Source organism: Mangifera indica, chromosome 5 (genome assembly GCF_011075055.1).
Source record: "Mangifera indica cultivar Alphonso chromosome 5, CATAS_Mindica_2.1, whole genome shotgun sequence".
NCBI classification, from domain to species: Eukaryota; Viridiplantae; Streptophyta; class Magnoliopsida; order Sapindales; family Anacardiaceae; genus Mangifera; species Mangifera indica.
In genome coordinates, this window is record NC_058141.1 from 2,974,068 (window position 1) to 2,989,878 (window position 15,811).

Sequence of the window (15,811 nt, forward strand, 5' to 3'; positions counted from 1 at the left end):
TCAAAAAAAGTTTAAGGGTGTTTTTAAAATTTTAATATGCTCTTTAGTAGTTTAAAAAATAACAATTACATTCACAAAAAACTGAATATAATATAACAAATTGGAGGTATAATGAGATACTACAAAATATTGGAAATATAATTATAATTTTCAAAATATATGAAAGTGAATATGATAATTTTCAAAACAAGATATGAGAATATAATCATTTTGGTATAGTAAATTTTAAAAGATAACATTTATAACTCTATCATATTATTCACAGTTCAATCTAGTAAGAGTGCTATTGTAATATGTTAAACCTTAGAAATAAAATGACAATTAATTACATTCATGTTATAATTTTTGGATTAAAATGTTACAAATACCCTCTAATGGTTAAAGTTATTAGTAAATGAATAAGAAAATGATTTTTTTAAATTTAAAGAGTGAAAAGTTGCCATTTTATTAAACCTAGGTTGGGAAAAGGTCACTAGATAAATCTATGTGTCCTTTAAACATAATAAAATTGAGTATTAATGATAATATATCATTGTGTGATTAAATGATTTCAATTAAATATACCGTAACACTTAATAGCAGGAGCACACATCATTATTAGTACCTAATTCATTTTAAGTGCATACAATATTTCTCTAAAAATGAAAAAGAAAGTTGAAGAATAGTTTTTTTTTTGGTAAGTAACTTATTTTCATTTTCATTTAATTTATTTTCTATTTTTATTATTCTGCCTATATTGAATATGGAAATGGGATCTTAGTTAAGACATAAATAACCATTTTGTTTATATGCTATGTTGCCAAACATGAAATACATCATTTTCATATACATACATACATACATACATACATACATACATATACATATACATATATATATGTATGTATGTATAAAGCATAACAACATTAACTCTAGTTTATAGAAGTAGCCATTATTGCCTATATGAAGGTATGAATTCTCAAGATATGTTTATCTGCATGGTACACGATTATATTATCAGCTATTTTTAGGCCTGAGCTCAATTCCTTCAATAAAGAGGCCTTGCTTAATATGTCGTGAGCTAAAATCAGACAAACTACAAATCAAAGTTCCATCATCACCATTTTCATTGAAGAATTCACCCATCTCAATTTCCTTCCAACCATCTCCTCTGTTTACAGATGGTGGAGGATCTAAAAGCAAACTACGCCTCTCCCCATTATCTAGTTTTTCTAAATAAACACCTGACTCCACAGGTTTTTTTCGAAATCCGTATTCATGTAGGTTAAACACAAGGTAAGCACCATAGGTGGTTTTGGGGGACAAAATTTTGGTGTCTATCTTTCCCTTCACATCAAAGCACCACACATACCTGAAGTAAGCCACTTCACCAAACCTGCAAATGCATATTACATATTTATAAGACATCAAAATGGACAATATCTACATAATAAATAGAGTTGATAATTTTTAACACGACTCATTAACCCGACATGAAAAAATCAGTTAGGGTTAAGTTTTTCATACATGAAACTTATTTTTGGTTGACCTAATATAACTTGAAATTAAATTGGGTAGAGTTAGAGTTCAAATGAAAGTGACATGATATGACATGGATCAACTCAAATGTTTTGAAGAAATTTTATATTAATAGAGTTTGTTATGGATAAATTATGGAAATGTTGAAAGACAATCTTAACAATGGTTGAAATCTTTACAAATTGTATATAATTGTATCTTTATATAATTGTAATTATTCATATTATTTTTTATTTGTATTTAAATATTTTATTTTATTATTAATTTGTAAGAATATGATTTAATTAGTTAGATTATTTATGTGTTTCAAAAATTTTAGTATGTAATTTGTAGACCATTTGTAAAAAAACAAAATATTATATATGTTGTGTTTTATTAATAGTAGATTGGGCTAATATGGTAAAAAAATTAAAACGATAAAAATGCTTTGGAAAGTAAAAACAATAGATAATTTCAGGTCAATTTGGATTAGGTCGAGTCAACTCAAATATTAAAGAGTTGGGTTATAATTAAAAATTTTTGACATAATTCTAATTTGGTTTAGATTAAAGTTAAAAGTTTTTAATACAAAATTTAAACTAATACCATATGAACATGGCACAATAGCATGAACTACTAGGTGTAAGGATAAGAAAAAGTTTTATGAATAATATACAAGTAGAACACAACAAACCTAGATTCTGGTAAAGATAGCCAGGCCCAAAAACGAGAATCGTTTCCCCATGAAATGCTAAGCTCTCTTGCCCCAACCATGAAACATTTTTTTCCGCTATTTTTTTCTATTGCAAAGCTCTGTGTCAAAGAATCAGATTGATGTTAGGCCCGGTTTTCATTTTAATCGAATAGAGATATTTTGATTTCGATCCTATTTCCGTAAGTCAACATTTACTAATTCTTAATAATTAATCAACATACCATTGTACCATTATTGATGGTGATGGGGTTACGACAGAGATGAAGATAAAGATCCTTCTTGGACAAGTTAGTTGTCAGCAACGACGGCGAGACCGAACTGGAAATGATTTCCTGGTAATCAGACGGCAGAAACTTCTCCCACACGGCATCTGAATCCGCAGCAGATTTGAACAGAGAGGAAACCACTGAGAATCTGCATGCATCTCTAGCAGAAGTAAAGGATATGATTTTGGATATGCATTCTTCTGGCAGAACAGCACTCATATCTATTTTCATTATCTTTCCCACTCACCAAAGACCAGAAAGCTAAGGCCTTTATAAAGGACTAGACAAAGACTGTTGACTTTGAATACTTCGTCTACAAGGGAGATTATTTTTTTATTTTGATTTGGTAAATTGGTAATTATAATTTAATTGCAATTTCTGGTTATTTTTTTCTTTGTCAAGGGAAATTAAATTAAATACCCTACTCTACCCTCATCTAAGCAAAAATGCCCCCTTTTCCATTTCCTAAGTAAAAATGCCCCATTTTCAAGATTTTAAGTAAAAATACCTCAAAAATTTTTGACAATACCAAAATTATTCTTCACCACTTCTATATAACTTTTGCTCTCATACTTTTCTCATATCATTCAAACTCTTGTTTTTATTTTTACTTAATATTTGATACTATGAATTCGTTTGGAAGGAAAAAAATTTGTATTTTTGAATTCAAATCGAAACAAATTAATTCATAAGAATAAGATATTTATACAAATCTTAACCCAAAAATTAATTTTATTTTAAATCAAGTTCGTATATTATATATATGGGACATTTGGATAATTGATAAAATAATAGGGGGTTAAAAATATATTAAAAAAATATGGGGCATTAAACAATGTATGAAGGTTTTAAATGAAATGTTAGAAAAATATAGGGACATTTTGATACAAGACAATATATGAGAGTGTTAAATAAATATCAAATAAATATAGGGGTTTAATTGAAATGTTAAAAAAATATGAGGGTATTTTGATATTAAACCATGTATAAAGGTTGTAAATAAAATGTTAGAAAAAAGATGGGTATTTCGATACAAAACAATATGGTGTTAAATAAAATTGAGATAAATATAAGGGGTTAAATAAAATGTTAAAAAATGTGGGGGCATTTTGATATTAAACAATGTAAGAAGACTTTAAATAAAATGTTAGGAATATACAGAGACATTTTAATAAAATATCAGGGCATTTTGATACAAGATAATACTTGAGGGTATTAAATGAAATGTTAGATAAATATAGGGGTATTTTAAAATTAGACAAAATATGAGAGTGCTAAAAAATATGCAAACAAAGAGAGGGCATTTCGATATTATAAAAATATCAATTTCGTATATGTTATGAAGATATAAGGTGCATTTTGATATTGTATAATATATTAGGGAGTAAAAAAACATTAGAAAAATATAAAGGTCATTTGGATATTAACTAATATATGAAATAAACATTTTAGTTTCAGATAACATATGGGAGTGATTAATGAAATGTTAGGAAATTAGAGGTGGCATATTGATATTCGGCTATATATTGGTAAATGTTTGTTATGGATTTTTTATGAAAAATGTTTAATTTTTAATTATAAGATTGATAATTAAAATGGGTGGTTATACTGTTGTTCCATTCTAAGGAGAATGAATCCAACGTGATTAGAATACAATTAAGTATGTTGGAGGTTTTAAAAAATTGGTTAAAATTCCCTCTAAAATAACACTTGAAGGATTTATCAAATTTTTGAGTGAATAGTATGATATTGATCTAATCCCAAACAATATTCAAACTATGCATGAAACAAAAAAGAATCGAGCTTAACTCCCCTATAAAGATAAAAAATGATGAAGATGTGCAAGACCTTATTGACATGTTGCAATATTTCAAGGAATGTATTCTTGTTTTTGTTACATGTACCATAATCAAAGGACAAGAAGAAAAAGAAGAAGAAATTGGTAGTAACGATGATAGTGAAGTGAAAAAGGAATTTGCTGAGGATGACTTGGTTGATTTCCATAATGATGCATTCAATATTACTAATGAATAGGTTCGTGGAGACAAACAGAGGGTTTTACATTAGGGTGACTTTGACGAGAACAAGATGATTGATGTTCAACTTGATGAGGTAGACTTCGGGGATATGTCACCTATTAACTATCATATAAATAGTCTTCAACTTAAAGATCTTATTATGGGTGGGGGAATTATTTTGGAACATTTTTTGATAATGTTTCCACTAATCCATTTAAGTGGCTACCTGATTTTTCTTTTCAACCTACAATATCATCAAGTGGTGCAGGATCAATTCGAGAGGGGAATGCTATAAAACTTGGTGATATTTTTAATGATGAAAAATATTTGAAAGATGTTGTGGACCAATTTGCCTTGGAGAAAGGATTTCAGTACAAAGTGCTTAAGTTAGACACGAAGAGAAGGAAGATTCAGTGTTAGAATGAGAAATACAAATGGTTTCTATTAGTAAGAAGAGTAAAACCTAGTCAAGTCTTTCGAATTTGAAAAATAAATACCAAGTATACATGTTCAGTAGATCAAATAAAGCCATATCACAAACAAATCGGGGCCAAGGCTTCAGGTCAATTAATGAAGTCAAAGTTTGTATTGATTGATCGTATTTATTAGCCTAAAGAGATCATTATCGCCATTGTCGAAAGGTATAAAATTGACATGCCATATTCAAAGGCTTGACATACAGGAAATTAGGCATTACATTCATTGCGAGGCTCACCAGAAGAGTTATTTATGCTTTTACTTGATTATTGCTATAATTTAGAGTGTGCTAATTTGGAAACTGTGACAACTATAAAAATAGATGATAAGCATCACTTTCAATATTTTTTCATGGCGTTGGGTTATTTCGTCTGTGCATTTTAATAATATCTTTGACATAGTATTTGCATTGATGCTACTTTCCTTAAAGATCAATATTTGAGACATTTATTTCTTGTGGTGGCCCTCGATGGTAATACCTAGATCTACCTAATTGTTTTTGGCATTGACAAAAAGGAAGATCATGAAATATGGTGTTGGTTTTTGACAAAGCTTAAAGATTGCATCAATGAAATACTAGAGTTAACAATAATCTCAAATCAACATTATGTTATATACTCTACAATGATTGAAGTATTTCTAAATATACACCATGGGTGTTGTCGCCATCATCTTCTCTGTAACATGTGATCAAAGTACAAGTGCAACTCACAGATAACGTGTTTATACATTTATAAAATTTTTAGACCTATGAAAATTTTATAAATTTTGATAGCAAAGCGCTTATATTATTTATAAACTCACAGGTTGCATGTTTATACTAGAAAACCATGAAGTCATATACAAAGACAAAGTTTGAGGTTATAATGAAATCTATTGATGAGGTGCATTTTCAAGCTAGGGCTTACGTAAGTGAGGTGGGGTTTCACTAATGGTGTAGGGCATATTTTCCAAGACATAGGTATAACATAATGATAGCTAATATTGTAGAATTATTTAATACACTCGTTAGACATGCACGGGGTTTGTCTATCACAATGCTCGTTGATTTCATTTGGGGCACATTACAACGATGGTTTTACAAGAGAAGAAACCATGAAAGTATGTATGGTGTTAATACTAATTATTTAATTGACAATGACTTTTTACCCTTATGCTTGTTTATTAACAGATGTGCTGATATTTTTCCAAATTATAAATGAATGCCCTTACTATATTACACCATGGACAGAGGTGAAGCTTGACTGCCATGTGTTGAAGGCTATGTGCTTAGAGGTTTGTCTGATTACAAATGTTTGATATCAAGTTATAAATAGTGGTGGATACATGGGTATTGTGGACTTTCATCAAATGACTTATACATGCAAGAAGTATTAGCTTTCATGTATTCCATGTATTCTTGATGACCCAATAGGCATAATCAAAGTTTATAGGGATGAAAACTTATGAACATTAAAAAATTATAATAGACCCATGTGTTATATATAAGTAAACTTTAAGTAAATTATAATGAAAACACATGTATACAATACCCTATCAATTTCCCCCAATGGTTTGTAAAACAAACCAAGGGTATAATCCGTCTCCACCATCTTCGTGAATAGTTTAAGCCACTCGTACTCATTAGGCAGTGTGGTATTCCAACTCTCGTATGTTATCCCGATATGCTCTATGAAGAAGGTGTAGACCATTTTCCAACTTTTTGGGATGATGATCTACTGCTTGTACTGGTGCCAAAGTAATAATGCCAAGAAAGAATCTACGTGTTGAAATGGATATAAAATATGAATTCTATTATATTTTGATGAATATATAAAACATTTAACCAAAGTTAATGTATATAGACAACTTACATCATTAGTCAACCATTCTTATAGCTCGAAAACCGTGTACCAAAAAGTGACTTTGGGCTACACTCCTATGTAATAAACATCATAGTCATCGGTTACTGCAGCTCCAATGTACCACATGAGGAAAGATTCCTCATGCTCTGTAGCAGAGGATGGAATGGTCTAAATCAATCGTTTTGCCCTCAATTTAATTGGATTATTAATTCATCTTAATTAACAAATGAGATGAAATCAGTTAATTTCTCAATGTACGATAGAGGAGGCTCACTAGGGGAATCCTCTATTATTGTCAAGTCAACCATCTATACCTCTGAGATAGACTAGAGAAGTAATTTAATATTACTAGTGATAAATATATCTAAGAATATACAAATTATAATGGATATACTTCATCCTGTTCTCCCTGTGAAATAAGATCGAGTAACTTGTCCTTTTGGGAATTGATGTCAATGATCTATTAGTTTGTATTGGATCCGGGTCCACCTATGACGGGTCAACCCGACCCAATTTGATTAACTGCCAAAGAGCAGTTATTAGCGGTTATTGGCGGTTGGACTTTTATATAAAAAAGTCTTAACTGCCTCCCAAAGGGTAAGGAGCTGAAATGAGAATACTATTTTTACAGAGAACCCTTCCCTACCAAAATGAATGCACAGTAAATGAGTCTCCCAAATGGAAATCAGTACGTGGGCAAATGGCGTTGTGGAAACAGACTAACGTCAACACCTCGCGTAGAATTCGAAGACGCTTCATCAAACACATAAACGGGTACGCAAATTCTATTTACAGATTTCACAGAATTTGAATCCTGGCATGTTTAATTGTTTCTAACATTGGTATCAGAGCCTAGGATACATATTTGTTATGTTTTTTGTGAATGATATTGCATATATTATACGAATTAGAATCTGTATATAGAAATTTGTTTAAAATTTCGTTTTTGGGGACGAATTTAATTCGGCCAAAATTGCATGAAATTGGTGTTGGGAAACATGTTGAATGAATGCTAGGAATGATATTACATTTTTTAAATTGAAAATCGGCTTGAATTAACATCGAAATCGATCGAAATAGACCCAAATCCGAGACCCAAGGCGTGTCTTTCTTGCTCACCGTTTCGATGGTTTCCGGTGCCATCGGTGCCGGAACTTGGAACGATTGGACTCCACGTAGACTTTACTTCAAAAGCCCTATGGTTTTGTCGTCGAAAAATCGTTGGAAAATGGCCAATTAGACGGATAGCAAGATTAGGGTTCATCGCGAGTTTTGGGTCAAAATCGGGTTAGGAAAACCCGATTACCTGAACCAGAGGTCAACGGGTTGGTCAAGACCCCAACTGGTCAACGGGTTAACCCGTTTAGTCAATCGAGTCACCTAACCCAGATCATGACCCATGGATAACCTGGTCAACTATTGACCAGTCAACGGTCAACATTTTGATCGCGAGTGGTGACCAATTCCGACGCGTGGAGGTGCATACGAGAACGTGGAGGCGCGTAACAACGCGTCTGAATCATCCCTGGCACGTGAGGGCTTGTGCAAACATATATGCGACGCGTGGAGGCACGTGCGGTGTCTACGTGGCGCGTGAAAGAGCTTATGAGCCTATTTCCGTGCATAAACACCTACTTTTAGCGTGTATTGGCACGTGAAACTTGTTTTCTAGTCCTTGGAAGTTGTGTAATACTTGGATCGGTATATGAGATGTATTCCATGGGTCTTACGACGTATAATGACATGTAATATCTTATTCCAATTCTCAAAAACACATATTGGTGTTTTAGGATACATGTTTCTACTTCATGCAAATTTATTGATTAGAGACCATCACGTTGCATATAGAAATTATCAATATCCTATTGAATTCTCCTAATTGGGAAAGAGAAAATATCTATACGTGAATATGATCCCCGTAATCAATGATCTTATTCGGGACAAGAATTTGAAACTTTTTGGGACTGAGTGGATTCATTACAACTTGCTATAGAGTGACGCTTAGTAATGTACGATAAAATATTCATTATTTTATCGTTATTCCCAAAACTATCGTAATATGAGGTATTTGACCTAACACAAATGTAATAGAGACTTTATCATGGATAAAGTGACTCAAAGATCGATACGGATTGATAAAATGGTCCTAGTCAAAATAGATGATACATTTGTTGTATCATATATATTTGTTAAGTGTGGGAATTCTGAGATCGGTAAAATTTAATGAAATTCTTATCTAGAATTAATATTGACGCAATTAGATTAAAGTTTAAAATGTCAAGCATTTGTGTCATGGGATATGATTGGGAACATAGTGAACTTTCGATTTTGTGCCTTATGTAAGATATTTTAAAATTTTAATACGTAATTACGATAATTGATGTGTATTTGATTGCATTGATAACGTTGTGTCTGATAGATGTCTCTGTGATCTAGTTAACCATAACATCTTAGAAAATGATAGCTGATTTGAATAAGAATGATACTGAATAGAGAGAATTAAACCATGTGGCATTTGAAATGCACAATATCATAGGTGAGCAAAAGGCTTTAAAGGCTGTGAATCAGGTTAAGATTTAGTTGTGGCTGACTAAGGGATAGAAACCTAATCAGTACCTTACACAAACGTGATGTGGACGCACATCACGCATGTAAGAAGCAAGATCCACTTCGTGTGATATCTTGATTAGTTTCATGATTATCAATCTGGTATATAAGTACCATGAAAGTTCAACTGTATATGCCATAAGTCTGGTTTTAGTTGAAAAGTTTGGAGGAACTACAGTCCTCAACTGATGACAGTTGATTTTTAAATTTGATTGAATGTCAAATCTAATTATGAAACTAAAGTCAGCTACGCGTAACTTGATACATGAACATGAGGTTCATTTAGAAAAATGATTTCTTCTCGATAGTGGGAGTGTATAAAAGTACATATGACCCACAATGAGAAAAGAAGGACTTTTGTTAATTATTTTGGCCACATAAAATTGGAGTATAAACGCCCATGAGGTAGCTGAATTTAATACTCATGCATACGTTGCAGAATCAATTTTCAAAAGTGAGTGGCTCAAGTCCTAATATAAGAAGGAGATCATTTAATGCTCAAAGAATAAGAACAAGGAATTGAAATGAGAAGAGTGGCAAAAGTACTAGAAGAAGAGACAAAAACAAGATGAGTAGTTGCAATAGAAGCAACAAGAATAATATCGTCTGTGAATGAACAGAGATGAAAATGATAGTCTTGTTTAAAATCAAGTGATGAAACTTTGATTTTCTAGTACTATGATATTAACTGAGTATTATCCTACGAGGATTATGGACTCTGTAGCCACCGACCAAGTAGTTCATAATAGAAGATCTTTAGTAGATTTCTATCGAATTCTGAATAAAATGGATTGGATATATGTGGGCAACAACACAAGGGTTGTAGTAAGAGGAATAGGCACGAGCAAATAAGTTTTGCAGATGATCGAATCCTATACCTACACAAAATCCAATATGCTCCTAATATTCAGCAAATCTTGGTCAAAGTACTTGTTCTTCTTAAACTAGGATATAATTTGAATTTCTCTGAGTGTTTTATTGAAATGTGATAGAATTGATTTCTACAGATTTGGTTTGTTGGTTGAATGGTTATATGGTGTTTGTCACCTTATATTTTTAATGATGTTAAGTTTTTCATTATTTGTTTCTCCTATGTGTATAGATATGAATGCAAATATATGACATGTTACATTTGGGCATATAAGCCAAGATGGATTGAATAAATTGGCTTTTGAATAAATTGGCTTATGAAAGTTTATTAGGAACTTTCACATAAATAGAATTGTCCATATGTAAGGATTGCTTAGTTAGAAAAACTTCTAAAAAACCATTTGACAAAACTATATGAGTTTGACTTCCTTTGTAATCTATATACTTAGGTATATATATTTTCCTATGAATGTAAAGTTTGAGAATGTATCTCATTTTTCATTACTAATGATGATAACAATGCTCGATTTGGTCTTGTCTACTTGATCTCCCATAAGTCAGAAGCAGTAAACTGCTTTATACACTATATAATTGAGGTTGAGAATCAATTAGATAAAATAGATAAGAGTTTTATGAACTCACCAAGATCTTGAGCATTTGTTCCAATAGTTCAAGGAACTGAGTAATGAAATCAATAGTATGGTAAATAGTAATTCCAAAAAACTTTGCAACAACCGGTGTAGCGAAGAAGAGTAATTGAACTCTATTGGAAATGGTTAAGTCAGTGAAAATGCAAGCAAAATATCAAGTTACTTTGTGATGATACGATATTTATTATTGCTTGAGAACTTAACCGATTACCTACTAATCCAGTTGCTTCCACTCCCTATAAGTTATGGTCAGATAGAAAATCTAAGTTAATTGATTGCAACCTTAGTGGTTAGCAATATCAATCCATAACTTTTCCCATAAGTTAGAGTAATTGGGATTGAGAAGAAATGAATGTATCTTTATCAGATACGCTGAGCACTCCAAAGGGTACGTGTTCATTAGGGAGGATTTCGTTGGAAGATTAATTGAGCTTATATTAGAGATACTACATTCATAGAGGATATTTTTCTTAATAAGGATGACGTTGATAAAAGGTTTCATTTGAATGAGATGAGAAATTAATGAGGATGGGTATATCTTAGCGACCATTGGTTGAGTCCTAAGATATAAGACATATACTTGTTCTAGTTATTGGGAGCAAATGCAATTGAACTCCAGCCTATTTCGGATAGTGGGAGTAATGATCTTTAATTGTTTGCTTCATTCATCTCACCCTAGTGTGAGCATTGAGATTAAGCTTTAATCTATTTCGGATAGTGAGAGCATTAATTCTCAATTGCATTGGAGTGGACATCCAAAAGTATTCAAGTGATGTTTTTTAAAGTGAAAACAAAGTTTTCATAACCACTCCCCAAGATGATAAAGAACCTGAAATAAATGTCTCATCTTTTGATAAGAAAAATTTGAAATGTATTGGAAGAAGAGATAGAATACTAAGAAAACAAACAAATTCTAAATTTTGGGTGACTTATCGCCAGATCAAAAATTCATTCGGAATGAATGAGTTTCCTGAATTAGTCGTAAAATGGATGGCTCAATAAATATATATAATTTCGCTTAATAGCGAAAAATTATACCCAAGGAGAAGGTATAGATTGTGTAAAAGGATATTTTCATCATTTATAATATTTACTTCAATGTATCTGGTTCCAGCTATGATAACACATTTAAATTTAGAATTACACCAGATGAATGTCAAGACAATTTTCCTTAGTGGAAAACTTGACAAAGAAATCTGCAAGAAATAAGATATAGATCTTATTGTTATAGGTCTGAAGCGCAGAGTGTGTAAGCTTCAAAGACATTGAATGACCTAAAACTGTCATCTAGATACTGGTACTTGAACTTTAAAATGATTAATCAAGACCGTCATGTCTATGTGACAAAATCTGATGACAAATTTGTAATTCTATCAATGTGTGTGATAATGTATAAATAGCTAGAAATGATTTGAAGTAAGTGATAATCATCAAAAGATGGTTATCCATATCTTTGACTTGCAGGATGTGGGTAAACAGAATATATATTGCGAATTTACATTTAGAGGAATTGTTTAAAGAAACTTTTGACTCTGTCATAAGAGCATAATGTTCAAAAGCTTCTAGAACAATCCAATATGGTATATTGTGAATCCGTTGATATTCCTGTGACAAATGACGAATTATTGAACCAAAAGAGATATGTCCCAAAACTTAAGATAGAAACAGAGAAATGTCAAAGGTTACCTATTCAGATGCCATCAGATGTATTATGTATGTTATGATGCATACATGCCCACATATTTATTTTGTTATTGGGCTGGTTAGTCGATATAAGTAAATGTTGAAAAGAGCACTGAAAGGCTGTATGTAGAATTGTTGATATTTTTAAGGCTCTGTGGATGATTGATTATGTGATTAAGGATCAAACTTGCGTTTGATTAGCCATTGAGATGCCAATTAGGGAAGTGTTTTTAAACCAACGCAAATTAGATAACGACTAAGTTTTTCTTACTCCAAAAGGACCCATATATTGGAGCGATAAGAAACAGAGATGTGTAGCCGTATCCACATTGGAAGCCTAGTATATAGTCTATTCAGTAAATGTGCAAGAAACTGTTTGGTTAAGAAGATTCTTTGTGAATCTGAGTAAACATGACAATATTGTTAGAGCAATGGTTGTCTATTGAAATGAAAGATCTTAATTTTTTATAAGATAATCAAACGTATCGACACTAGACACAACGTAATAAGAGACTCAATTTCCAAGAGGGAAATGAACGTACAATATAATTCTACGTATTGTATAGTCACTGATCCTTTGATTGAGATTCTTCCAAGAAAAGTATATCTTGCACATGTTAAATTTCTTGGATTGCGTAGACAATGATTGATGAGTGTTGAGCTTATATATTGTACTAATGACACAATGTCGAAAACCATGAATTTAAGTTCATTTTATGTTTTTGAACTTATGTCCCGAAATTCTTGGGTTTTCACTGCATACACATTGTTTTTACCTCATTAAGATTGTAATGTCACACAAGTTAAAGATTGGCTCACTCACACGAGTAATCGCTTTTGGCGCTGAGAGAGCGAGCAAAGTTGAGACATTATTCTTGAGAATTGTGATGCTGAGAGAGCATACCAATGAGAGACAAATTTTTTAAGAAAAGATTTATTGAAATAAAAATGTCGCTTTGATGATTGATCAAGATGAGGTCATGAATAGATACATTTGAAAATGACCAATTTGGATTCCCCACATCCAAATAACTTGTGAATGCCAGATGTGAGTTCTTAATATAAATAAATACCTGCAAATATGAAGATGATTAAGAACTCAGGTTAGACGCTCGGGGTAGCGACTGAACTAAGATCTGTACAGTGTTGTGAATGACATTTGAGAAAATACACACTGTAGCACATGATTCATACCATGTGTGCATAAGTAAGACGACCAATTAAAGTAGTGGAAGGATGAATCCCTGCTCCTTTACTGTGTGAGACTTTATGAGGATTAACTCATGAATAAATCAATCAATTAAAAATTAGATACCTTTTCATCAGTGAATACAATTCCCATGTGACTCTAACCAGGAACATCTCTCGTATGCCACTTGAGCATCTCGAGAGACGTATTAACAATAACCAAGTCCACCCAATTATATAGGGTATCGATTGTCTCATATATCTAATATTGTAATGTAAACATTAATGTTTATATTCAATTAATAATTTTTCCCTTGATAAGTGTATAAAAAATATATACACTTAGAATGTCAATGAGAACCCATAGATATCATATTTACTCATGTTTGAAATTTGACATGAGCACATCCTGTCACTTACCTGGGAGATTGATTCGAATGTCATTTCCCATACCGAAACACCTTATAGGTAGGAATTAAATCCTTCCAAGTGATTAGCCAATTGAAGATACTCTATAAATACCTTTTTTCATCTGTAATTCCCCAGTAACACCATATGTAGACAATACAACAAGGCCATTTTAACGGGGTTGACATCATCATCCCTTTATAGCCTTGTCAAGAAAACTCACTTCAAATTATGATACTGTACATTCTTACATCCCCAAAAATAGGTCTCTCGAATCTCATCTCCAAATCCTAGTGAAATATATGATGAGAGAGTAGTGATCTGACTAAATGGTAACCATGTTAGAAGTGCAAACTCGAATGGACTGAATCTCACATCAAGCCCATTAATCCTGTACCAAAACTCATTTTTCCTTATTCCTTGAGACAATTTTCGTAACATGAATGAGCGCACCAATATTCCACTAAATCAAGTATTTGGTAATCGGAGTATATAACTAAAACAAGTCCTCTTGAACAACCGCAACTATGTCTGGGTCAACGTAAATTTAATTTTGGAGATTGTGGATCACTGAATAGGAGAAGTAATTTCTGCTCAAAAGTGTCATGTCTCATCGAGGATTCTTAATTTGCTTTCCTCACATTTTCTTTTATGAGAAATATCATGTAAAAAAAAAATTATTCCTATGTCAAAGTTAATAAGAATTTTGTAAAAAACAGAGTTAAAATTCAAAAATTACAAGTTAGAAAACCCTAAAATGAGAAAAACTAGAAAAGCTATCTGAAATTTAAAAATTATACATAAAAAAATCTAGGAATCACAAAAATAGAAAAAGGGACCTGAAATTAAAAAATTACATGTCAAAAAACCTTAAAATGATTTTAAAAAACCAACTTGAAATTTGAAAACAATATGTCAAAAAATCCTAAAATGAAAAATATAAAAAAAAAGACCAAAAATTTGAAAACTATACGATGAAAAATTGTAAGATGATAAAAATAAAAAAAAGGACCTGAAATTTAAAAACTACACATTAAAAAACTTTAGAATGACAAAAATCAAATAATCAATTTGAAATTTGTAAACTACACATCAAAAAACTCTAAAATAAAAAATATAAAAAAGGATAAAAAATTTGAAAACTATACGTTAAAAAATTCTAAAATGACGAATATAAAAAAAGGGCCAAAAATTCGAAAACCACATGTTGAAAAACCCTAGAATAACAAACATTGAAAAACTATCATGAAATTACAAAACTACATATCCAATTATCCTACAATCACAAAAACTGAAAAATTAATCTAAAAGTCGAAAACTACATGTCAAAAAACTAAAAAATGACAAACACCAAAAAACTGACCTAAAATTCAAAAATTACATATCAAAAAACATAAGAATCACAAAGATAAAAAACTAGACTTGAAATTCAAAAATTATATGAAAAAATCAAAAAAATGACAAAAATATAAAAACTGATTTGAAATTTGAAAACTATATATTGAAAAACCCTAAAATGACAAATATAAAAAATGAAGTAAAAATTTGAAAACTATATGTCAAAAACTCTAGAATGTCATGCATCGAA

At 31.3% G+C, this 15,811-nt stretch overlaps 1 protein-coding gene across 1 annotated transcript; it reads right to left on the reverse strand.

Moving 5' to 3' along the window:
- Positions 1-947: 947 nt before the first annotated feature.
- On the reverse strand, positions 948-2,709 carry LOC123217111 (putative F-box protein PP2-B12). The gene is made up of 3 exons (XM_044637890.1): positions 2,434-2,709; positions 2,192-2,310; positions 948-1,375 (listed from the first exon to the last, which is right to left on the reverse strand). The coding sequence occupies exons 1-3, from the start codon at positions 2,707-2,709 to the stop codon at positions 997-999; spliced, it is 774 nt and encodes a 257-aa protein (XP_044493825.1). The 3' UTR covers positions 948-996.
- Between the last annotated feature and the right edge of the window lie 13,102 nt (positions 2,710-15,811).

Excerpts from the sequence above, each read along its gene's own strand:
- LOC123217111 (XM_044637890.1), bottom strand. The coding sequence starts at position 2,709 with ATGAAAATAGATATGAGTGCTGTTCTGCCAGAAGAATGCATATCCAAA. Across the intron at positions 2,311-2,433 it reads CCATCAATAATGGTACAATG|AGCTTTGCAATAGAAAAAAA; the intron begins GTATGTTGATTA and ends TCTTTGACACAG. Across the intron at positions 1,376-2,191 it reads CTATCTTTACCAGAATCTAG|GTTTGGTGAAGTGGCTTACT; the intron begins GTTTGTTGTGTT and ends ATGCATTTGCAG.